The sequence below is a fragment of the Schistosoma haematobium genome, chromosome 5, assembly GCF_000699445.3.
Source record: "Schistosoma haematobium chromosome 5, whole genome shotgun sequence".
Classification (NCBI taxonomy): domain Eukaryota; kingdom Metazoa; phylum Platyhelminthes; class Trematoda; order Strigeidida; family Schistosomatidae; genus Schistosoma; species Schistosoma haematobium.
In genome coordinates this window covers 8066463-8093181 of record NC_067200.1, presented here as the reverse complement: position 1 = coordinate 8093181, position 26719 = coordinate 8066463, and the positions used below count along the sequence as shown (strand labels likewise).

The 26719-nt window shown below is 33.7% G+C and overlaps 1 protein-coding gene across 3 annotated transcripts in view; it reads left to right on the top strand.

Annotated features, from left to right (window-relative positions):
• The window catches only part of MS3_00009083 (uncharacterized protein), a 75323-nt gene continuing 48604 nt past the window's right edge, over positions 1-26719 (top strand). For 2 of the 3 annotated variants that reach the window (XM_051217420.1, XM_051217421.1), the window contains exons 1-12: positions 1-209; positions 248-388; positions 2900-3608; positions 7411-8055; positions 10969-11044; positions 13338-13441; positions 15935-15996; positions 18351-18504; positions 21581-21637; positions 22556-22622; positions 23481-23660; positions 24435-24524. In XM_051217420.1, the coding sequence (XP_051064816.1) occupies positions 154-209; positions 248-388; positions 2900-3608; positions 7411-8055; positions 10969-11044; positions 13338-13441; positions 15935-15996; positions 18351-18504; positions 21581-21637; positions 22556-22622; positions 23481-23660; positions 24435-24524 (2341 nt within the window). In that variant the 5' untranslated portion in view covers positions 1-153. Of the gene's footprint in view, positions 210-247; positions 389-2899; positions 3609-7410; positions 8056-10968; positions 11045-13337; positions 13442-15934; positions 16005-18350; positions 18505-21580; positions 21638-22555; positions 22623-23480; positions 23976-24434; positions 24525-26719 lie in introns of those variants that run through there. The other variant, XM_051217422.1, reaches the window with a different exon arrangement.

Sequence of the window (26719 nt, the reverse complement as noted above, 5' to 3'; positions counted from 1 at the left end):
GAAGCACCACTATATCATTACATTTTTTTATTGGATTATGGTAGAGCGAACTCACTAGTTTTTTGAGTAAATGGTTGAAATTTGTCGACTTAAATCCCTTATGGTTTTGAAATCAGGTATAATTGTTGTTTCAAGGATTATTATTACGAGAATATGAACGAATCATTTTCACGGAAACATGAAATTTCTAAAGCTCTAGTTGAATTAAAGTAAGTTGCACTTAATTTTCTCAATACTGTTATCACAGACTTTCAATATTCGATACCTTGGTTCATGACAAAATATGGAACAGAGTTGCCAATGATATCCTGAAAACTCCATCTTTTGATTCCAGTTTTGATAAACGCAATAATCTTGACACTTTGTCAATGATCAGGCTGTTACCCAGGTTTGCTATTTTATTTATTGTCTTATTTTTCTGGAGAGTATGTTGCAACTTGATTGTATCATCGAAGCTAACCCAAACTCGCTAAAAGTAGTGGACAATATATTTTAAAGTTACTTATCATTAATCTGGATCCTCTCAAGAAAACGTTTTGCTACTTGAAATAGAATCGATACTTTGGTAAAGACATTGGTAACGTACAGATTAATCAATTCAGAAAGATAGGTTGGCTTTGACAACTTACCTGACTTTTGCTGTAGACGGGTTGTCTGTCATCTAATCACAAAATGAGTGTGCTGCATAGTAGTTTGCTTTGGTTTTTGGCTTTGAAACGTGGCTTTTAAAAATAGAACAGTATTTGTCCATGAATTTTTTCGAAGCATTACTCGTGTATGTTGAAACTACCAAGCGACCAACGCTGATATTAGACGCAGGTTGTTAGTGAACATGGTAAAAAGGTTGGTGAGGTAGTGAACCTTTATTCATTGAAGGCGTCAAGATCCATATTACATATGCTTTACTGCGACCTGCCTTGAAATTAAACGTTTGCAGGCGAAGAAGTAATTAAGAAGAAAGCCTAGAAGCAAGCAAACCAAGAAGTGGTATCACTCTTTGCAGTCACTATTTAGCAGACTGAGCGGTGTGTTTAACTAGGGATTACGAGGTTTGGGCATGCAATTATCGTGCCCAATAATGTGAGAGTCGTTCACAGTAGCGCATGTGCATTCACTGTTCTTCATACTTTGGGCTCTAAGGTTCTTATTTGTCTTGAAGAAATCTTTTTGATTACTCGAGTCCATATTTTCACATATCATAACTCCTACCCTGATCTTTGATACTACTACTATTAGTGTTACCGCCTATAATACCATACCATCCCTCTATGCTAATACGGTATGGTAATTTGGACTGATACATGTTCATATGAAGTTCAACTTTGTGTTTGACTGACTGATTAGTTAACAGGTTAGTGGAACATTCCGACCGGTTAATGTCTTTAAGTCGAATTGATTCGCCTATTCTGATCTGTTAAATGCATCAATGAATTTATGTCAGGAGACTGTAGGAATTTATCTGCTATATTTATGAGGCTTTTTCATTTATTTTACGTGAAGATGATATAATGTCACATTCTGCTTGAGATTGTGTTATTGTCCAACACCCTAATAAGATCAAAATTTCTTTCTGTATACTCCTACACCAATCAAATCAAATTTATAACAGGCGAGCTTTCTCTGTGAAACAACTTTGTGGTGTATCAATATCTATGGAGCGTAAATTGTAGCCGTTTTATTCTTCAATTTGTGGTGTAGGTCATTCCTTTATGTCTTTAAATTTAAGCATTTTAATTCAGAATCAAACCTCATTTACTCTGTTGACGTTGTCGAAATTAGTTACTATTGGCGCTCACACAAACGACAATACACTTTTCCTAATATAAGAATCAGTTTAAGGTTGACAGGCTACCCTATTATTGTTTTCAAGAGAATAAACTAATTTGAGTAAGGCGATTATTTGTAGAAAAATAATTTGTTTATAGTTTGTTAAGTAAAACGTTGTTTGACATTGTGAGTATCTTTTCAACTTTTATTTTATAAGTGATGACAGAAAAAAGAACTTGAATTTGATATTTTTTCAGAGCTATCAATCAATGAGGTTCATACTAAAACTAGGAACCAGTATTTTGAAACATTTATTATTTTGACGAATATATGATGCTTTTTCGACTTCAAACAGTAAAACATTGACCAATTGAATGAATGACTGCATATTAGCTAATTAAAGTATTCAGTTATTTACGAAACGGCCGTCCAGTGCTTATAGGTTTTCTATGGTGGTCTAGCTTTAATTGACTCATGAATTCAATTTTTAAATTATTTACGAATTGTTCAACACTGGTTACAAACGAGTTATCAAACATAAAAATGAAGATTTGAAAATAACTAATGAATTATTACATCTACTTATCGTAACATTTGTTACTAACAGGTGAATTATAGCTAGCAATGTTATCCAGAATGAACACTTCATCCTGTTTGAGAATTGTCTGCAGCGTGAACCTTTCCTTCAATGTTGATGTTCTCGATGAGACACGAATCAATTACCTTTCGCTTTAATTGCCTAACACATTGTCCACTAAGCTACTGAGTCAAAATAGCTACTAGCTTATGAAATAAACTTGAATTTTATTATTTGTAAGTGTTTGTGTTTCTTCATTTTTGAGAGATACAGATCAACTGAAGTTCTTAACATCGAAAACTAGAAAATACAAACCATTAAAACATAATGATGATGCCGGCTCAGTGGTTTAGAGGTTAAGTGTTCATGCGCGAGACCGATAGGTCCTGGGTACAAATCTCGCAAGGTGGAATTGTGGATACGCACTATTTAAGAGGCCTACAATAGGACGAAACAGCAGTTCAATGCTTCTAGGTCTTTCATAATGATCTAACTTCAATTGACTCATGATTTCAATTAATAAAATTATAATGATGATTTATTAATTTATTTTAGTTATGAAAACCTATTGATGCAATTCAAAGAAAAATTACAAAATATAATGAATTCATGTCAACCAAATGATTATGAGAATTTAATTACAACATTATTTAATCAATCTGAATGTAATAATAATGAAAGTAATCCACAACCAAATGATAATTTTAATGGTTTACAATTGATACCATCCAATTCATCTAATCATTACATAAAGCAATCTGTTAATTTACAAAATAATTTGAACATTCATAATAATCATGATGATAATAATACTAATTATGAAAATGTTAATGACAATAATCATTGTTCATATAATGAAATCAAATTGAAAACAAATAGTTCACGTCGTTATTCATCATTTTCTAATTCTTCATCTGTATGTATCCCATCAAATTCATCATGTTCCGATGCATCATTCTGTTTATCATCATCACCATCATCGTCATCCTCATCAACATCAACTGAAGATAGTTCATTAACATTATGCCCAATATCATCACCATCAATAAAATCAACGATAATGTCCAATACATTAAAACAACAAATCAATAAAATTTCTCATCACCATCATCATCATCAAAAAAATAAACACAAAATCAATAATTTAGAAAATTCTAATCAAAATTTATTACAATATTCATTATTAAATAGCCCTTCAAATATTCATAACACAATTTATTCATTTAGTGATGCTGATTCTACACTATCCAGTTGTTTTAATAATGTAAGAATTAAAAATTCATGTTTTGATTAGTTTATCATTTGTATTTAGTGATAAGTCATAGTGATAAGCCATATTCGTCTCCTAAGTTATTCTGTAACCCCCAAGCTAGAACTATACAGCGACCTGAACACGAGAGAGAAGACTCAAAGTATACAAGAAGTAGTTTACTCCAAGGTTCATTTTAATACAGAAAATACAGGGTTTTTATAATATTTTAAATATCCTTGGGTTGCTAGAAGATTCTGGAATGCTACTAAACATAGTAGGAGTGTAGCAACCAACCAAACAGAACCTCTACATGTGACGTTTCACTTCCTTGATATTTTTGGTAAAAACTTCAAGTGAACGCTGATTGGATGAAACGCTTCTTAGTATTTCCCGATGTTTGCTTGTCTTTTGCAAGCGATTTTCTGGATCACCCCAACAATTAGAACTTAAAAGGTTGATATTTTTAGTGTTTACTCTCTGTTGTTTAAGAGATTTAAGTATAGGATACTAGATATATTGATATATTGTTCAATGAGATAATTTATCTTCAACGGATGTGGTGGCGATATGATTTATATGTACTTAACTGTCAGGACACACATTGAGGAAAGCACCTAACTGTGTCATAAAGCAAGCTCTCACATCGAATCTTTAAGGCTAAAGGAAAAGAGGAATACCAAAGAACACATTAAATTGAGAAATGGAGATAGATATGAGAGAAATGAGCAAAAATCGGATAGAACTAGAAATGAAGGCTCCGGACAGAGTGGGTTGGAGAATGCTGGTTTGCGGCCTGTGCTCTATTGGGAGTAACAGGCGTAAGTAAGTAAGTGAGTACCTAACTGCCACTTACTTTGGTGTACAGTGTTCGAGGCTGTAGGAGCAGGATGGAGGAGAGTTTGGTGCTACCAGGTCAAGACTTGTGATTAATCTATCCAATCACCGACTGTAGGTTTGAGCTATGTTGATCAGTGCCAACTACTTAGTTTTGAGTTCATGAGATAACCGCAGTTAGTAATTGGAGATTTTGTGGGACATAGCTCAGTATTGGCCAGAGTTGCGCAGATATACTCATTTCTTATCTTACTGTAGATCTTGAATTCCGTTATTCCTTTATACATACCTTTTCAGAATGTCTTTTTGTACCATATTCTCAATGTTTAATCTTTTTCATGATCATTGTTACTATATTATTTCGATGACATTAGTGTTCACTTTTTAAAATTCATCTGATCGTGCTAATATGATATAGCAAGTTATGTAGTAGGCTCTGTATTAATGATGACTGATTCATTTATTGAATGTATGCCGTATAATACAATGTAATTTTTACTAAAAATTTCATTTCAATCCTCAGATTTAATTGCATTTATGTTCTTCATCCACACCACTCTGTATATAAATAAAGAAGACGATTAGGGATAGCAAATATCTTAGAGGTGCAGTAATCATTTCTAACGGACAAAACGATTTCGACAGATATAAGTAGTATGTATCATTAATCGACAGCGGAATGCCTGGAGGCAGAAGGTTAAGAGGATCGAAGAAAATAGAACGAGAACAGTGAATGATTGCTGTGGAAATGAAAGAACAATGAAATCTGAAACGATTGTTTGACATAATGCAATTGAAGTATCTACTGTATGGTTCTCAGATTTTAGTAAGATGTTCTGTAATTTCGTGTTCAAATACATTCGACTGTCCTCACTTGTGTTCTCGTTCACTACAGTGTATTTCATATTTGAATGTTTTTTTATCAGTTTATAATAGTGTTGGTTGAATGAGGGGTAGTTCAACTAAACAATATTGTCACAAAAGCATAAACGCTTATGAATAGGTCATTTATACAAGTATGATGTATGATAATTATATCACTAACTTCAAATGTTTACTGTTTGTTTGTAATACGATAATACTTTTTTAATTTCACCGGTGATTAGTTCAGTTTAGAGATAATTTCCATCGTCAATTAATAATGAAGATAAAGGACAATTAATGAATACCATAGACCATCTAAAAGTTATACAGTCTTAAAGTGCAGTAAGTTATCAATGCTGTTAGGGGATCTCGAGTATATGGGCGATTAGCATCTTATGATGGTTGTTCAACACTATAGAAGGATAATTATTCTTCAGGGAAATGAAAAGAAAATTGTATTGTTAGTGGTCTAAGAGACCACGAAGCATTACCTCAAAGCCCAAAAAATAATTTCTTAAGGTTGGTCACATACGATGTTTTTGCAGGCTGTTTGATCCGTTATGTTCGTACTTTCAAGGCCTTACTTCTGAGGATGAAAACCTATGGGATAAATTGAGGTGTGGTATTTCGGAGCCGACTATTTGTAACTTCCTTCCTTCTGTTGTAAATAGAAAACTGTTATTATGTGACATAAACACTTTACAGCCGTTTTTAGTCTTACCACTTTTTAAGTGACCTATCTGACTTGGTAAAATTTAATATCATAAGTGTTCTAACCGTTCAATTGAGTCGTAACTTTAAAGGAAGCCAGTTTGCTACATTAAGAAAGCATCTACAGTTGTTGGTGTGTTTGTGTAGGTAACAATAATTTTCCATTCAAAAATTACAAACTTTTCAAAACTAGTAAATAGTAGACAAATGATAAACTGTGCGTAGATATATTGTTAACTTAACTTTTGACTTCTTATTTATTTACTTGAACACATAAATATTGGTAAAAAGGAGCATTGAATACATATGCACCACACAAATCACTTGATTTGTCTGTGGGCTATGATACTTCTCAGGGGCCCAGGCTGAATCAGGTGGTTTTCTTGGTGAGTCACGCCCGGCGCCTTCAACCTAAAGGTCTGATCCACAAGGTAGTGGAGGAACGTCATGAGATGCAGTCCCATGGTAGCCGGTGACTGACAATTGGTTCACACGCCATTTGTACCCTCAGGATCCTGGAGTCCATCTGCACCATTGGTTTGAAATCAGGGTTTTCCAACTCTCCTAGGTGGATTCTCCATGTCCATCAACCCAGTTAAAGCACCGAATATTCGCTTTTCGTCCTCTAAATTTCATAAACAACACCCCCTCCACGAGAAAGCATTGAGTAGGACTTCGCTGGCAATGGCTATATACCCGTGGCCATGTGAGAGCATTTGGAGAGGAAATGTGGATTCTCTCCACCCTGGGCCGTATCAGGGTATTTGGGGAAAAATAGTCACTTTTCACAGTTATATTTTTGACTATAGCAAGTAGATATCTTGATATTGTTAAATAAATTGAAAATTTCATGTACATAAGCCAGTATTTCCTAGAATATCTTAATAAAAACTTGTATACCTCACTCTTTACTTCCAGATAGTAAGGTATCTAGTAAAACCCCCTCATAAGGAATCAGTCTTTAATTTGTACAGATTGATGGTTACTTTAATTAAAATTAGTTATAACCACCAAGTGAATAGCTAACTCATTTCATAGTTTCTATCACGAATTGGCTTTGATCAGACAACCATTACAAACCAAGAGACACTGGATAACTGTTTCACTTTGTACTAAACCCCTTAGCCGTGTACATTCACAACCCTACCAGGAACTAAATCCAGTACCTACAAGTCTTCCAGAGAGTATTTAATCTCTATACCGCTGTGTCAACATTTTTTGGTTTACATTTCTAGATTCAATCAATTCGGAATGTTGCTCAACGATCTGCTGATAGGTGAAATCCGACATGTTCGTTGAGTACTACCTTAAATATATAATTATCTTTTCTTTTTATCCGTAACTAATTTTTTCCTTCTTTTACAAATCTATATTTTCTTTCCTTTCATTCTCTTCTCTTATTTAGGTTGAATTTACAGTAATGAATCAAGATCAATTAATTAGTTTAGCCAGTGCTTTAGATAGTCGTTCTAGTCGATTAGATTGTCGTCAAAAAGCTTTAAAACAATTAGTTCATTTACCAATCATTGATGTACAAGCTTGTGAAGTTTGGATATATTTAAATCAGAATATAACATCACAGTCTCAACCTTTGATAAAAACAACTTCGTTCACAACAGAGAAGCAAACAATAACAAAAACTTTATCATCACCATTGTCATCTTCATTTTCATTGGTTAGTCAAGATCGAACCACGATAAATAATAATTTGCCTAAGTTATATTCAGTAACAAATACTCCTGATATAGTAGATAAGATTAACATTGACAAAAAAACTCCCCAGAAAATACCAACAGTCTCATCATTATCCTTATCATCATCATCACTGAAGTCAAAAACATTCAGTGGTATTCAGCAAAGTATGCCAACTGAAGAAAACCTTTCAACTGATGATAATCATGAAAATACTAAGGAAATATCAATCCATACTACTAGTAAAAATAATAATAGTAGTAATGCTCATATAACTAGTAATATGAAAATGATTACAACTGGTGGTTTAAGACGTGGTTTAGCCGATGCTTTAAATGATGAAGATGATATTTTATGGGTAAGTAAATTTAATAAACAGTTCATACAGTTATTTTGTCTAATATTGGTAAAATTATTTTATTTTATGGTTAGTGGTGAATACAGTGCCAACTAACGGGAAATTCAAATCAAGGAGTTTTCTGGAAAGGAATAGTCTTCAACCTACCTAATATTTCAACACATTGCAAACGACGCCAGGTCACTCAGACTGTTGTTTACAATGCAGTTTCGTTGACAGAATTCTATCAACACCAAAGGACTGTACAAACATCATATTAATCACTGTTTAGTGATCAGTCAATTGAAAAACTATGGTATTATTATGGCATATCTGATGGTTAAGCTACCATAATAAGACTACAAGGTTTTGGGTTCTGTCCGTAGCAGGGTTGATAGTTACACACAATTTAGAAGTTCCATATTGAGACAAAAAGAAGGATAGATCTATTGTGTTGTCATCGTTTCCAGGTTATATTACCTACGGTCTTAAAACTTCCACATCGATAATTTGTATAATCTCAACTATCAGAGTTTACATCTCTTGATATGGCTGCTACCATATATTGATGATTTTAAGAACTGATGTCAATTTCGGTTCTGATCGACTTTAGTTTGGCAGTGGTTGGTTGTTTTCGATATACCTCTTAACCAATTCATACAGTATAAAAGCAGCCATTGAAATTATCTACTTTTCCCATTTAATTTATTTAGTGTGTTCTCTTAAGTTTCATATTTACAAATTATTATTGTGAATAAGTATTGGCATGTCTGCTTCACAAAATGTTGGTTTAGTTTACGTAAAACTTCAAGTGTTCATATATTTTTACATGCCTATAAATCAACCTTGTCTCATGGATTTGCTCCGCTGATGAAAGGCCTTTCAAGTTCGTGGCTAACACATCAAGAACTTTTCACTAAAACGTTGTGTTTCAGTAATCATAATCCTAGGTCACCAAGGCTACTACCAATCCTGTTTCTTTTCCATATACCTCAAGAAGAAATATCTTTCTGTGGTGTGGCTAATCGGAAGGCATCATTTTTTGGCATGTCTCTCAAGGTCATCTTGGAATATTCACTTTTTCGAAGATTGATTGTAATAGTTTACTTCCTAATCGTTTATTCTGTTTTCAGAAAATAATGTTAAGAGATTGTGAAAATGTTACAAAAAGTCATCATCATCAATGCCATTATACTGTTTCTGTATGTTAGGTTATAATTTTCCTGTATTTCTTTCCCATTATGACATTATTTAACAAGTTGTGTTGATGACGACATATTTACTTGTTCAGATTTTTCGTTGTATCATAGTTTATAGGCGTTTAGGCATTAAAAGTGACAATATATTAAAATCTTGTAAGGAGTGGTATGTGATTCATCTTGTGTTGATTTTTGAATCTTCCCATTGACGTTTAGGACTGAAATCGATCAGTCTCCTATTAACATAAGTGTATCTTGTGCGGATTGCCTCGATATCGCCTTAAATCACAAAAATTCTAAGCAGAGATGGATGGTGGTAAACAGTGAAATCCAGGATGTAAGTTTCGTCCTATATGGAACTGGTCAGCTGGATGTACCTGCATCCCAAAGTTGATGTTTACTCCGGTAACTCGATAGTGTTTGAAGCAAAAGGTACTGGGTTCGGGTGTCAGGATGAAATGCTCGTCCTGAATTCCACGATCCATTTCTGCTTAGAATGGTATATAATGTTTCTGAAGTTAAATTGATACGGTAGGCAAGGCCTTAATTTATTGGAGAGTGGTACTGACTTGTAAAACTAATTACCTCCAATCGTCTATGAAATGTCCTTGGATCTCAGTTTTGATATTGACGCCGGGAATTGAACTAAATACCATTTGTTGAAGACACCGAGCTTATTGTCCATTAAGCTACTGATTCTATGAGCTTTATACTTGTGCAACGGATATGAAATTTATACAATTCGCAAGAGTTTGAGTTATCTCGTAGTTGATATTCATGGCGGGTACATCCAGCAGACTAGTCTGAAGTGGATCGAAACACGTATCCTGGATTGTAGTATTACTCACAATCTATATTTTCTATGAAATTTGAGACAAAATGGTTTTATCTAAGCAATTTGGACAGAGTGTATGTATGCTAACTAAGACTGATGAAAATCCAATTAAGAATATCAGTAAAGATATAACTCAAACCTTACAAATTAAACTATTTATGTTGGTTTTTCATCATTGATTGATTTCAACTGGCAAAGAGTAGGGGGACTACTAGAAACTCAAGGTGTTCTAAACTACTGTCTTTTTTAATACTATGTAACTCCTCAACAATTAACATTTATAACCTTACAGATATATAGCCAAACCAAAGTTTTTCTGATTTAGCAGCTAGTACAGTACGCTTAGACTATATAATTGGGATCTAGTTGCTTACAATTTTAACTTAGATCAATTCTGGACATAATGCGATATAACTCATTGCCATTGGTAAGTAACTACTTACCTTACATCTAGACTAATCGGACACACATAAACTTTGAATTTATATATCTTTGTCTATAATATTAGAAGGTGCTGAGTTTTGTCTCTGGTGGAATCACGAGTGCATATTTGTAAGGCGTTAACTACTAGGACTAAATAACTGTCCAGTGCTGCTTATTCTCTTTCGACTGTTTCTCAGATGATATCAAATCCATTTCATTTATGACATAATGACTAGCAAAAGTAAGATATTTTTCTGATATATTATAATATACCGTATACATTACTTTTCTTAACTTCCTTCAATCATCTATTAATAGAATAGATAGATATGAAGTTGACTCGAAATTACTACGCAAAAAACGGGATAGCCATGATTGTGACACTGAAATTTTAGTTATCCTAGTTTCTTTCATTACAAACGAACGGATTTCATTATGATTCATTTACTCTTTTTCTTTTAAACACATTTAATTTAGAGTCTTTCATTACGGTATATAAGCAAAGGACTTTCAACTACACCACCAAATATTCGTGAAACTTACAGTTTATTAAGTAAGTTTGTAGTTAAGATTGATTACACTTGTTTTCGATTGTTATTATGAAGTGACTCCAGGAATTTATCTTTTTTTTCTTCTTCAAATTAATCAAGTGAATTATTCGTATGATATTTAACTAAGGTGGTGTATGTTTTCATATTCACAGAAAGTTTTGACATCATATTTTCTTCGTAGACTTTAATCTATCAGTCAGTCAGTCAGCTACAACGTAGGACCAGGCACATATGTGCATTGGTCCAAGTTGCCATATCTCATTAACATAACAAGATGAATACTGGATTCATGAAAGTAGTTATTTCAATGGTGGTAATATATAAAAGAAAGATTGCATATAAGGATATAATACAGGAAGAAAGAATTAATTCGTAGAAAGAAAGATATGAAGCGATTTTAATCTCTTAGTTTAAGGGAAGATAGAGAGTGTATATAGCTACGCCATTGTGATCGATTTTCAGCAATGTCACCAAGAGTCTCCAACCATTGGTTACAATAGTCACGCGGACGCCAACCAAGTAGTCTGTATCTCCCAACATGGCCTCAGACTAGAAGTAGGTGACCTCAAGCACTGATGCCACATTTTGATTTGGCCGCCGCAAACTTTCTTCCAACCACCTCCAACACCGGTTAGCATTGCACGTCGTGGTACTCGGTGTTCAGGCATAAGTAACAAGTGGCGCAATCGTTTCAGTCGATGAAGATTCACAACCTCATCAACTGATTTACCATCATTCCCTAATACCCTGCGTCTATGCCAATAAGTAAATAAGTAGTATTTTACAGTTGTAGAACTACTTCTTTCAATATTTTAGCGATCAATTGCTTTTTATTTCACAAAATTATTCAAAACATCACTACAGATATAACATAGTAGTTTGCTTACATAATACTAATAATAAGAGTAATAATAATAATGTTTCAAAGTTTGAGTCAGGTGATTTGTGATGATTGTTCAACTGATGGTTATCACTCAGTAATAAATGATATCAGCTTTGCAGTTACAAAGTAATGTGTTATATGTCAACATAAATAGGTAGAATGTAACACTAATCAAAAGTGGAATGCTTAGCAGTAGAAGGTTGAAAAGATCGAATCAAAGAGAATGGGAATGTAAACAGAGAGTAATTGTAATAACAATAAAGAACGATGAATTTTGAGACAATTGATGGAGGATTTGCAAGTGAAGTATTTAATGTATGGTTTTCACATTTTACAAAAGAACTCTGTAATTTTCCCACTGACTTCTCGTTCATTACAGTGATAGAACGGATGAGTTAAAATATTTTTCTTTTTTTTGCACGAAATATTACTATACCATGATAATAAGACGGGTGATCGAGTAAAAAGAATTACTAAAACGATCCACTGTGCACATCTTAGACTATGTTATATCAAATGCACGATTTGCAACCAAGAATTGAGAACTTTATTTCACACAATAACAAACAATCAATCTCAGTGAGTCTGTAGTGGAAATCAATAAGAAGAAAAGTCATATGTTTATAAGTTAGTAAGCTGAGTAGCTGTTTTTCTACACTCAGTGACCAATCACTTTTTATCTCTACCGCATATCAAAAAGTATAAACGAAATCCTTTGAATTGACCTTATCTCTACACATTTTCTAATATAGTAGTAATTATGTGCTCATTGACAGTTAGCTTTGATATATATGTGCACTTCTAAAGAATCTGGCCTAAATAGTATTTCAATGCTTCTTAATTTTCACTCGTTTTCTGGCTGATTTCAGTTGGTGATAAAAACTGTCTTTAACAAAAAATGGAAACTCCTAAAATGCATTTGTTATTTCTTTAAAATATTGCATAAGTATCAATAATCTAATCAGGAGTATTCCAGTAACATAGAAGTAAATAATTAGCCGTTATGATTAACTCCATTCAATCGAATAAATTGATGATGTGACTATTAGATTAAAGCGATCAGCTAAACACTGTCTGTCTATCACTTTTCATGATCGAATATTATTTAGATAATAAAATGGTTTTTGTTAGTATTTTATTTTAAAACAGCTAACAAACTGTGTTGTTATTAGAATAGGGGTTTATGGTCTAGAGGTTAAGGGTTCGCGCGCGAAACCGAAGGTCCTATGTTCGAGTCCCTCATGTGGAATCGTGGATGCGCATTGTTGAGGAGTCCCATACTAGGACGAGCTGGCCGTCCAGTGTTTTCAGATTTTCAATGATGGTCTAGCTTACATCGACTCATAAATTCAACCATTAAAACTACACTATGTTATATTAATATAACGTGTTTTCTAATGTTTGTTTTTTAGTTGAATATCTACAACTACAATTTACTAAAAGTGCTCATCAATATCCATTTCTTAAAGACGGTGTTGATTTTCAACAAAATCATAACAAGAGAGTTTTAAGAGCAGTAAGTTGTATTATATCGTAACGACAATATCCTTAGTATATAACTAACTTCGTGTATACTGACTTGTCCATTTTTATCAATCCATTCTAGGGAATTTGTCAAGAAAATACTGAGAGTTTTTCACGTTATCCTTAGTGTTTTCATTTCTGTACGTAGTTGTTCTGGTTCTTTTCCTAGCCTATTCCAATTCTCGCTTGCATTAAATGAGGTAGAGAGAAGTGGTCAAAGAGTATTAGACTAGGATGACAGTGTGAAAGGCACAAGTTCAAAATTTAAAATTTTAAATTAAGACAGTAGCTGTCTTTCGTATATTTTAATGCTGCCCCAGTGTCAACATTTATCCAAAAGACTAGAGACTAATAGCATCAAAACATTGTTGTTAGATCCTATACTTTATAGGAAGAACATTCACATGAAACCTGACAAGTGTAAATCTAAAGTTTACAACTGATTGATCGCTTAGTAGCATAATTTTTATTTACTCCTTTAGTCCCAACCGAGTTCTATCCATGAGATTGTAATGTGGCCATGCGTCTAACATCTTAACTATGAGTTCGACATACTGTAATACCAAGTAGTTAGAGGTAATTGACAGGATATCCTAAACTTAAGTATCATGCAAATTGATCCTAGTCAATCGCGTGTTTCTAGGATCATACAGAAACAATTGTTCTCTGTTGGTTTTGAACATTCAAGTAACTAACGTAAATTGGTTTTCTTTGTCGATTGCACTTTCACAGTATTTTTTTTGGAGGATGAACGTGCAACTGTTATAATATCATCGCAAAATCTACTTGGTTTAAACTTATTTATTTAAACACATAAACATTAGCACAAGGAGGCACGAAATATATATGGGCCACACAAATCAAATAATTTGTGTGAAAGCTGGAATACAACTCGGGCACCCATACCGAAGCACGTGATTTTCTTAGGGGGACACTCTCCGAGGATTAAACCTAGAGGTCTAATCCACAAGTCAGTGGAACAACGTTAGGAGATCCAGTGCCATGGTAGCAGGTGATCGACAATAGGTTCATACGCCTTCTGTTTCCTCAGGATTCTGGAACCAATATGCACGATTGTTTTGGAATCAGGGTTTTCCAACTCCCCTAGATGAATCTTCTGTACTCACCAACTGGGTTAAAGCACCGGACATTGTTTTGTAAACAACACCTCTGCTGCGAGAAGGCATTGAGTAGGACTTCCCCGATATTGGCTGTATACACATGGCCATGTGAGAGCATTTCGAGAAGGAGAGCTAACTCTCCCCACCCTCCACCATACCAGGGCATTTGGGGGCATAAAACTTGAACAGCTCTTTTTTTTAAGGTAGTTTACGATTTAGATACATTAGAATAACTCATTCGAGGTGGCTTAAAGTTAGAAGAATGTTTTGACTTCTTGGAATATTTACATATGAACATAAATAAAATGAGTGTTTCTACAACAAATAATGAATGGCCTATATAAAAAACTGAAATTCCAAATGATAACCTTGACAATACAAACAAAAGTTAACTCTTGGTAGAAGGTAAACACAAACTGATCTTTCCCATATGTATTAACTAATGAAAATAAGTATATAATCTAAATAAGTTACTCATGAGTGATACAGTTGTTATGTATAGGGAATCCAAGGAAGGCAATCTGTTTGGTAACTGCGTAAATATTGTCATTCAAATTTAACATTCATCATGTATTATTACAAACATATTACTGATATGGAGAGTCAGTCAGAAGTAGCCTAATGAAAAGGTCAATCGATGACAATCAGAAGTGATCTAAAGGATAAGTACATTTCATTTGGGGTCAATGTGTCAATTTCCTTAGGATAAAGTGGTATATTTATAAATAAGTATTTAAGTATCTGATTCGGTAGTTCATTACACTTTCTCGCTTACTCTTATGTTCTCCCTTAAGTAGTCAGTTAGGAGGAGGGGTTAGCGCATAGCATAACGTGTATCAGTATCAGATTTCACATACCTCACATCACAATAATTACATTCCGTATCTGATAAAAACAGAAGCCGTGACCAGTGGAGCTAATCCGTGTCGGGTAGAGACAGGTATTTACCTCGGTACAGTGGGAGATAGTCGCGCAATTTCGTGGAATGGTTTAGGTTAGACATTAACATCATTGGATGCCGGCCCATCGGGTTTAGAGGTTAAGCATTCGCGTGCGAGACCGAAGGTCATGGGTTTGAATCCCGTGATCGGGATTGTGGATGCACATTGCTGAGGAGTCCCATAATAGAACGAAATGGCCGTCCAGTGTTTGCAGGTTTTCAATGAGGATCTATCATCAATCAGTTCATGATCTCAATCAAAAACTAGAATTTCAAAAGAATATAATTCATCATTTTATACATTTTAAAGCAGATTCATATCATATAAAGTTGAAATATCAAACTTATTGTTATCCCATAATAGTTGTAGTAACTAGTAGTAAGTTTTTAATTTAATGAATATTTCTTCTGTTTGTTTTACTAGTGTTATTTAATGAATAAATTTCATCAAACAATCCCTTTTTATTGGATTCGTTATTCAGAACAGTAAGCTGGTATACATTATTATTATTATATATTTTACATTGAGTCAATCTTTTTTTCATTTTTAAAAAACGTTTCAATGTAGTCTAATTTGAGCTGGACAATCTTTGAACACTATGAAACGCTTGACAATTGTTTCACTCTAATATAAGTGTTATAATCTCTTTCTTACGGTTATGACCCAGCTATTCCTATTGCTTAGTAGTCTCGGACACCGATTCACTCGAAAAGTCCACAAATCAGAACACGGTTGAACAGGAAAGAGATTATATTCCAAATAACAAGGTTAGATGGAAGTAAGAAGCACAATAGGGAAAACCTTAGTATATCTATAGTTTTTACATGCGAAGATTCCAGAGTATTCTCCAAGTATCGATTAGTGCTGATTGGATGAGAATTAGCCAATCAGCGTGCACCAAAGCAATCGTGCATTGAGCTTGCTTTAATCCAGTCTATGTCCCGCTAACAATAAGACTTAAATAACATGTAATCAAGATCTCAATGAGGATTGGACCATCCAGCTCAGAGAACAAAACTCCACCAAAATCATCCACCTGAGCTACAAATCTCCACCATTGGATCTGTAACTTTCGAATCTCACAGTTGGCACTTGACCATTATGTAACTAGTTTAAATTTTTATCTTTAGTCGATTTGCAATATGATCTAACGATATCGCATTCGTTACGAGGCCTGAAGACTCTGGGCTTGATACCTTGTGAGTTCATGGTTGTATATTTCTTAGGAGTCCCATACTAGAACAGAATGAATGTCCAGTCCTACTTAATACCAGTCAGAACTCTAACTGAGATCAATCTCTGACGAATACAATATAAATAATGGCATATATTTAAATTATAAAAAAGCAAAGTCCTTGAGTAACTTTATTTCAACGTTTGTTTGACTGAATTCGGTTCATGATTTAAAACTAAAATTAGACTATCTCAACGATTTCCTATAAATTTTGAACTCTAATTATGTGTTTAAACGATACTTGGGAATGAATCTATTTCTTTTTTATCTAAGTATAAGAGTCAGCTATGTAGCAATCAAACTTGTTGTCTTTTGATCACTGTCTCATGGGTTCAAATCCTGGTACACACACTTTAGTTAAGGGAATCGGGCAGTATCACTATCCTTCATACAAAAACTGATGACTTGTACATGATTCCACAAGCATGACCTTAGGCGATATAAGTTACATTATCATACCAAAATTGTAGCTTTAACAGAATGTCCAAAGTACACTAACAACCTACTCAAGTGTTTCACTATCGATATCCTGTCGTCCTATGATAAAAGGTTGCCGAGACTATAATTTATGGACGAACCAATCAGATTTATGAAAACAGGTCTTGGATTTCGGCGTGAAATTCTTTATCCACTTTACTAAATAGCGTCTTGGCATTTTAGCTAATAGCAGTTCGTGATGAAAATCCTAAATCTAATCCCTATCCTTAACCATCAACTGTAAATCACAGTCCTTATTCTTCACACAGGTTTAAAGAACTCATTTAGCCCTAGTCAGTGAGTGGACATTCTCAAGACCACTTCAGCGTCGCTCAAAGGTCGTCCAGGAATTATAGTCTCACCAAAAAAGTTATTATCGGTAAGGTCGTTGAAATCATGAGTGAAATAATTATCGATCAATAATATTTGATGTTATTCATGTTTAATCACTTGGTAAATGAATCTTGTACAACTCAATTCAATACAAATTCCTTAATGAATCAATATTTCTCTCATCATTAGATCTGTTTGTTTTAATGCTTTAATGCTTCCTTGACTGTTGAATTGCTACATTTAGGGGTCGTTCAATCTATCTGGATATGAACAGGTTTGCTGCCCGCTAGCAGAATTTGTTATGAGGGTGAGAATATTGAGAAATATTAAGAAGCTGTAGTTGGCGAACCGAATAATGTGTTTGCAGATCATTAGTATGCATAGATCTGTTCATATAACCAAGACAAAGATATATAGACTAAACTTTGACTAGGTGCATAATTGGCTTCATCCAGTAGTGTACCTTGTTACTGATATGATACTTAAGGCTTAGCTTTGATACTGCATATGAACATAGTCATGTGTTTTGTATAGATTCATCTAGCCTATTATGAATGTTCAACTTTGATATGTTTGAAAAGGTTGTTGATTCAATTACATCCCATACACATGACAAGACATTCATTATCTGTGTGATATAATGATTTGTGCTTACTGCTAATAAGTACGGAATCAGTATGAATTGATTGTTTACTGAAATTTCACTTCGAGTGCTTTCTCTTCAAATGATATTTCTTTGTAATATATTGTACATCTTGACATTATGAAAACTGTTTTCTGAAAACTTAATTTTAGATTCGTTAACGAAATCATTGGAAAATGCTTGAATATTTTATCTATTGGTTGTGAACAATTTAATCAGGAACAAAATTGTCATCATCTTCGTTTAATTCCGTTTCATTTATTTAGTCTTGTTGATTGTGAAGCTAAATGGTTTATACAATCTTCCGTAAGTTTCATAATTACCATTATAGTATTATTGAATGATCTTTGCCCTATATCACGGATTGATTGAAGTTAAAATTGTGCAACATGATGTTGATCCAACGGTTCTGTTAGTTAAACTCGTATAATGATAACTAATGATCGTGGTTTTGATCCTTGGAAGGATTATGAGTAGGGGTCCTATACTAAAACAAATTAGCTGTACAATGTTTCGTGGTTGTTAATAGTTTCAAAGTTAACATCAGTCTGTGACAAACACGATCTAAAGATTGTTAAACATAGAAAATAAGAAATAGCAAAAGTCTTAAACTGTATTACAAATAACCGCGTTTTAATCAACATTTTTATCCAGCAAACGAATAGTACTGGTGAACTGGTGAATTCCGCGAGGCGGGGTCGTGGATGCGCAATGCTGAGGAGTCCCACAATAGGACGAAATGGCCGTCCAGTGCTTCCAAGTTTTTCATGGTATTCTAGCTTCAATAGACTCATGATCTCAACTGTTGAAATTATTACAATCTCAACAAAATTCCTTCTGATAAAAATAATTAACTTTAAATGAATGTAGAGGTTTTTGTAAGAATTTATAGATATTCTTGACTCATGACTAATATCCCGATTTTAACATTGAGATAACTTTATTTACCGCAGTGCAAATAGATTGTTTCATGCATCATTCATACAGCCATAAAATGTATTATAAATGATTTCTTGATGGCTTCAAAATCGTCGTCAATAAATTTGATGAAAAATTATTAAAAAAGGGTTATATGTGCTATGTTCCAGGGATTAAGATATCACCTAAGACTGGCGAACAGAACGAAAGTCAGCAACACAACAACAGGACAAGTTAGACTATTCCACTATTCCCTAACCTTGCTAACTAAAGGAAGAAGATCAGATTCAGCCGGAAAAATATATGATTTCACAAGTAGCCTGAAAGACCGAACGAACAAGCATACAACTCATGAGTATAAATACAATACGAAAAGTGTCCTTAAAAAACGTTACGAAATAGCGTACTAAAAGAGAAGATGAACCAATGACATTTAAAGTCCTTTTAGGTGGGGAACACAAAATGAGGGTAAAAATGGACGCTTTCGCTGCGAAAATGAGCAATTCAAATTTCCATAATAAAATTACAAAAATGCGAAGTATCAAAAGGGATTTCCGAGGATCTAACATCCGAAACAACATGTTGATGATATTTGATAATTGTTATGTGGTTTCGAATTTGCACACTGATAGAGGGTTTATTATCCATGATTTCGAGTGTTAAATTACTTTGCTGTTTTACGATTAAAAAAAATGATATTTGAGTAATTCTTATAAATTACGGATATAATGAAATGGTGTTATTAAACTTGACTATGCACATTTAACCTTCAATAACTTACAGAAAAATAACCTTGATAAAAATCCCAAGATGTCCTTAGGGAATATAAATTACATTATTATAGGAAAATTTTAATTTTAACCAATTATCTCAAGTACACACTAATAACTTACTCAAGTGTTTCACTATCGATATCCTTTAGTTGTATGACAAAATTTATTATCGGTAAGATCGTTGAAGTTAAGAGAGAAGTAATTATCGATCAATAATATTTGATCTTAATCACGTTCAGTCACTTGATAACTGAATATTGTACAACTCAATTCAATACAAATTCCTTGATGAAAATATATTTTTATCAAATGGGAGGTTTGTGGAGATTGTAGTTATTTTAATAGTTAAATTCATGAGTCGACGTAAGCTAGACCACCATTGAAAATTTGGAAGCACTGGATTCAATGGGCTAGAGTTGAAGCGTTCGCACACGAGACCGAAGGTCCTGAGATCGAGTCCCACATGCGAGGTCGCGAATGCGCACTACTGAGGAGTTCCATACTAGGACAAATCGGCTGTCCAGTGCTTCCAGTTTTTCAATCGTGGTCTAGCTTAAATTGACTCATGAATCAATATTTCCCTAATCATATACCTGTTCGTCTTAATGCTGTTACTCATTAAGATTTTCATTTATCAGAAACATCACTGTTCTTTGGTATATTGAATAAGTCAAACAGTCAGTTAGCTGCAACGTAGGTCCAGGAACACATATGCATCGATCCAAGATATTACACCTAATTAGCACAACAAGATGAACACCAAATTCATGGAAGTAGTTAATTCAATGGTGGTAATATATAAAAGAAAGATTGCATATAAGGATATAATACAGGAAGAAAGAATTAGTTCGTAGAAAGAAAGATATGAAGCGATTTTAATCTCTTAGTTTAGAGGAAGACAGACAGTGTATACACCTACACCATTGTGATCGATTCTGAGCTATGTCACCTAGTCTCAAAGCATTGGTTACGATAGTCGTGCGGACCCCAACTGAGTAGTCTTCATCTTTCAGCATGACCTCAGACTAAAAGTTAGTGACTTCAAGCATTGATGCCACATTTTGGTTTGGCTGCCCCTAACTTCCAACCATCTCCAACACCGGTTAGCATTGCACGTCGTGGTAATCGGTGTTCAGGTATGCGTAACAAGTGGCCCAACCATTTCAGTTGATGAACATTCACAACCTCATCAACTGATTTTCCATCATTTCTTAATACCTTGCATCTGACCTCACTATTACTTACCCGGTGATCCCAGCAAATGTGAGCAATATTTCCAAGACATATATGGTCAAATAGAATAAGAAAAGCATTCAATTCAGAGAAATCAAATAAATTTTTTTCAGTTAATCAGTAGTGGATTCATAAAATTATGATAAAGTACCAATTTTCACTGTTACTATATTTCCAGTTAAACTGAGTTGAACATAGAAATGAACATAGAAATGTTTGATTGTTACACATATAATTAATATCGTGAATGAAATTTATCTAATTGTAACCTTTACATTTGTCTATACAAAACCATTCAACTTGTCATATTCTTCAATATTTCACCGTTTTTTTGTTTTCATACTATTATGTAATCATAATTCATCAAGGTAATAAATTCAATCCCTACTTTGAAAAAAGCATTTCATTTTAATGGTATATTCTGTCACTATTATTCTGTCTATTCTTTCTTTTATTAGCATGGAACATATTGTTGCAATGCTTTGATTGTTCAATTAAAAAATCACTATGAATTAGTAAGTTTAATGATGAATCTTGAAGAATTGTTTAATTTCAATGGTTAAGATCATGAGTCAGTCCCACAATAGGACAAAACGGCCGTCCAGTGCTTCCAGGCTTTCCATGGTGGTCTAGCTTCAACTTTCTCATGATCTTAACCATTGAAATTACTATATTATCCACAAAACCTACCTTAAAAAGTAGGACACTTCAGTTTATCCTAGAGATTTGTATTCCTGAATGTGTAAGATCTTTAAAGTATAATTTTAACTCATTAAATATTATTGAAAATAAGGACCGTGAATGATCGGGGTCAAATAGTTGTATCTTGTGTAATACGATTGTCTAGATCATTATCAATTCAAATTCATTTTGCTTGTTTGAATTTTCTCAATAATGTTTAGGATTGTAATTGATCAGTCTCTTATTAGTATATTTACATCCTGTGAGGATTGCTTTGATACTACCTCATGTCAAAAGCATTATAAATAAAGATGGATTGTGGTTAACAGTGAAATCTAGGATGTACGTTTCGTTCTGTTTTGGACTGATCAGTTGGATATACCGGCATTCCACAGTTGATGTTCACTCTGGGACTCGAACTCAGTACTGATGGTTCCTAAATAGGACACAATGCTCATCCTGAATTCAAGTGCTATCCGCCATCCATCTTCATTTACATTATCAATTTAGTATCCTTCTTAGGTCCATCAAGCAAAAATATCCTCTCACGATATGAGCAATTGGGAAATAGTAACAGAATACACACACACTTCTCTAAAAGTAATGGTAAAGATGTTCTTAATTGTTACCTAATTGATATTCCTTCTTGTTTCTCATAATGCTTACGATTCATCCGTTGAAATGATTTTTAACCATTAATACTAAGATTTCTATTATAATATTTACCATATTTTCTGTATACTCTCTTTCAGTTTGAATTTAGTGTCCTAATATGCCTAATTTACATGAATAAAAATAATGGTAACAATGTATTTTCATGTAAGTGAAGTAACTTTAAGAATTTTTCCGTTACTTTATTAATAATTCAACTAATGATGTGTTTGTTTGATGTGATTAACATTCAATAGTTGACAGGATGTTACCATACTTCTTCGGTGGATTTAGTAAGTGTTTATTAGAGAAATATAGTATTACCTTCATTGTGACGGTGTCAATCAGCCAGTCAGTCAGCTATAGCGTAGAACCAGGCACATATATACATCGATCCAAGTTACTACACCTCATTAGTGCAACAAAATGAACATCGAATTCATAGAAACAGTTACTGCAATGGTAGTGATACATAAACGAAAGATTGTGTATAAGGAAGAGAGAATTAGTTAGTAGAAGTAAAGGTATAAACCAATTTTAATCTCACAGTTTAAGGGAAGGTAAAGAGTGTGTACACCTACACCATTGTGATCGATTCTGAGAAATTTCACCTAGAGTCTCCAACCATTGGTTACGATAGTCACGCTTACCCCAACCGAGTAGTCTTTAGGAATGTATTTCAGTAGAAGATTCAAAAGGAAACAATGTGAAAGGAGATCAATTGGTATAAAAATGCATGAATCATAAAATCTGAGACGATGTACTGAGATTTACAAAAGGAACAGTCAAGTTTGAAATAATTGATTGATATTTTTGCAAATTAACTATTTTACTGTATGGTTATCGGATTTTACTAAGAGATTGCCTTCCCCTCACATTCGTTTTCTTGTTTCACAACAATACTACTCACTAGTGTATTGGATTAGTAAAGCTTGTACATTTTCCCCTTACTCTTATATATTGGTAATGATTATTATTGTTAAATTAAAATGGGAAAAGCGGTATTTATTTATAATTCTCTTTTAGTGAAATATGAAGCATGTACAAATAATCCATATAATAAATACTATTATTCATATAAAGAATTAATCTATATATCATTCCTTCACGCTATTCAAATCATATGTCGTGTCCTATGCTTTTCCCATGGAAGAAATCTATTCCCAATTCAATTAAAACAATCAAAAACAATGACATTAATAAATGGTAAGGATTTGTATGATATAAAGCATCTTCAATACATTACTTTTTCTTATGTTTTAATTTAATTAATAACTAAATAGTTGAATTCATGAATTAATTCAAGCTAGGTTGTCATGGAGAACCTGAAAGCACTTGATGGCTATTTTGTACCTTTATTATTATTGTGCTTGTATGAAACATGTATGCTTGAACATAGTACGGATAAATTAATAAAAGGGGTTAACCAAGTTAAATGAGAACAAACTCAATTGCATGTAAGTTGCTATACGACTATCAAATTATTCTGACATGAATAGGAAGCTCCTTGTAAAATCAATGCAATTTACTCTATTTGTAGTATTTGTACTACTGATAGTACATATACTACTTATACCATTTATGCAACTGATATTATACATGATGTTAGTGCTATTCATACTACTCAAGATACTTATACTACTTACAGGTACTAGAAAGTTAATAGCAGTTGTGTAAAAAATGATTAGAACATTTAATTATTGATTATAAACAATGAAATATTCATTAATTCAGTAAGAATCCTAGATGGTAGGATCAAGAAAAAATGTTTTTCACAGTTTTACAATTTTAAGCTAAATACACAAAACAAATGAATAATAACTAGACAATGCCTAATGTACCTAAAACAGATTCCTTTTGGACTGTGTTTAAACAATACACTAACTAATCAACAGATAATATATTGATTTGCATACATAATTGTGCTATTGCAATATTTATTTTGTCATCATACAGTTTGGGTCCTTTTATTTTTTATAGTAAATCAACCAATCACGATCAATATATTTCTATGTACAATGTTACAATTTTTGCATAGAACCATATTTACCGTAGAAGAAATCCACCAAAGTAAGCTTATTATTCTTGGTACATTAGTTTAAGGAGTTAATCCCCTTTTTTATGGATAAAATGTCGTGAATTATTATCATTTTACTTAATATGTAATTTAATAGTTGAATTCATGAGTCAATTAAAGCTAGACCACCATGGAAAACCAGGAAGCATTAGACGTTCGTTTCGTCTTAGTGTGGGACTCTTCAACAGTGCGCATCCACGGTTCTATGCGCTGGACTCGAACACAGGAACTATCGGTCTCGTGCGCCAGCACTTAACCTCTAGACCACTGAGCCGATATCTAGTGATGTCAATGTTTGATTTCAACCTATCGACGAAATTACGCCACCGTTGACCATTGTCTTCAGTGAGTTACTATCACAACAGACCTGGTTGAACTCCACTGGTCGCGGCTTCTCATCAGGACTCCAAGAAATACCTTTTGAAGCCAGTCACTAGTGAGTACATGATGATTATTATCAGAAGCGGAATTTGTGGAGATTTTAGTAATTCAGTAGTTGAATTCATGAATCGATTAAAGCTAGACCACCATGGAAAACCTGGAAGCAATTGTAAAGTAGTTGATAAATTTGTAAAATAATACACAATTTATGTATGTAACTAATTGAGAAGCCATATTATAGCGATGACCTTCAGGCAACCATTCAGGTTGTAGATAGAGCTCATAATATTTTGCGCAATATTCAAAACTCAATGAAGAATAGCATGCATCTCACTAAAGAACGTAGTGAAACATGCCCAGAATTGATTTTTTAAGTTGTTAAAAAATGTCAAAAATAACATGGTACCAAAGTCAAATTACCATAAATACATGCTTCTTATACAGATTTTATCTGACTGTGAATGATTCAATTAACAACACGGCCAAGAGTGTTTTTGTAATTGAAAAGTATTCTTTAAATCATAACCTTACCACTTAGCCCTGAAACCTAACATTGACGCTCCAATATTTAAACCTAACATTATAAGCAGAGATGGATAGTGGTCAGCAGTGAAATCCAGGACACACGTTTCGTCCTGTTATGTGGCTCGTTATTTGAACGTACCTGGATGTGACTTAAAGCAATATTAAGGTTATCCGCACAGGACGCACATGCGCCAATAAGAGACTGATCAATTGCAGTCCTAAACATCAATGGAAAGATTCAACCAACCAACACTAAAATGAATTTAACCCTACCACTCTTAAAGCTAACTTCTTATTTTAATACTCCTTATGCTGATTTGTAACTTACGACTCTAGCCGAAATCCTAATCTCTAGTCCTAACCTTTATTGCTTAATGTATCATGTTGGAATTATTTGTTCATCATAATTTTATTACCTTTTATTAGAAGTCACTTCGTAGACATATTGCTATCTGGTCGACTGATAAGTCCCTCAGATTCGTCGCCATAATATAGTTTTTCTTCAACTAATCATTATTAGATTAGAAAGCACTACAGAATGTTTGCATTTGCATCATGTGAATTCCTGGAATAATATCATGTAGTTGTTGAAACAGTTTCTTGCCACATTTAATCATCTCAGTTCATAGAAAAGAGCTAGAGTCACCTTATACTGCTTAAAATATTAGCTTCATTAATCTTTGAACATTTAACTAGGGTTCATAGCCAGCAAACTAATGGAAACTAAGCTTGTTTCAGACCTGGACATGAATATATTGTTTGGATTATTTATTTAGTTATTTGAACACATAAATGTTGGTACCAGGGGATACGAAATACCCATGCGCCACACAGGTCACTTGATTTGTGTGTGGGCTATGATACTGCCCGGGTGCTTAGGCCGAAGCAGGGGGTTTTCTCAGAGAGTTATACCTGGAGCCTTCGACCTAAAAGTCTGATCCACAAGGCAGTGGAGAAATGTTAGATGTACGATAGATTCGTACATCATTTTTTTTCCTTAGGATCCTGAACTCAATGTGCACCATTGGTTTGGAATGAGGGTTTTCCAACTCTCCTAGGTGGATCCTCCATACCCGCCATCCCGGATAAAGTGCCGGTTGACTATTTATTCTTCATCAGACTAGGTCAAAGGAATATTTATTAGCCGACTCTCGACAATTATGGTATTCCTTAACCCTAAGACAGCACTCAACTCTATTAATATTGACAGGTGTGAAATGTCAGTGTTTGTCATAGAAAAACATAAACTGTTGTTGTGTTTCAGAGGTTGACCTCATATTAA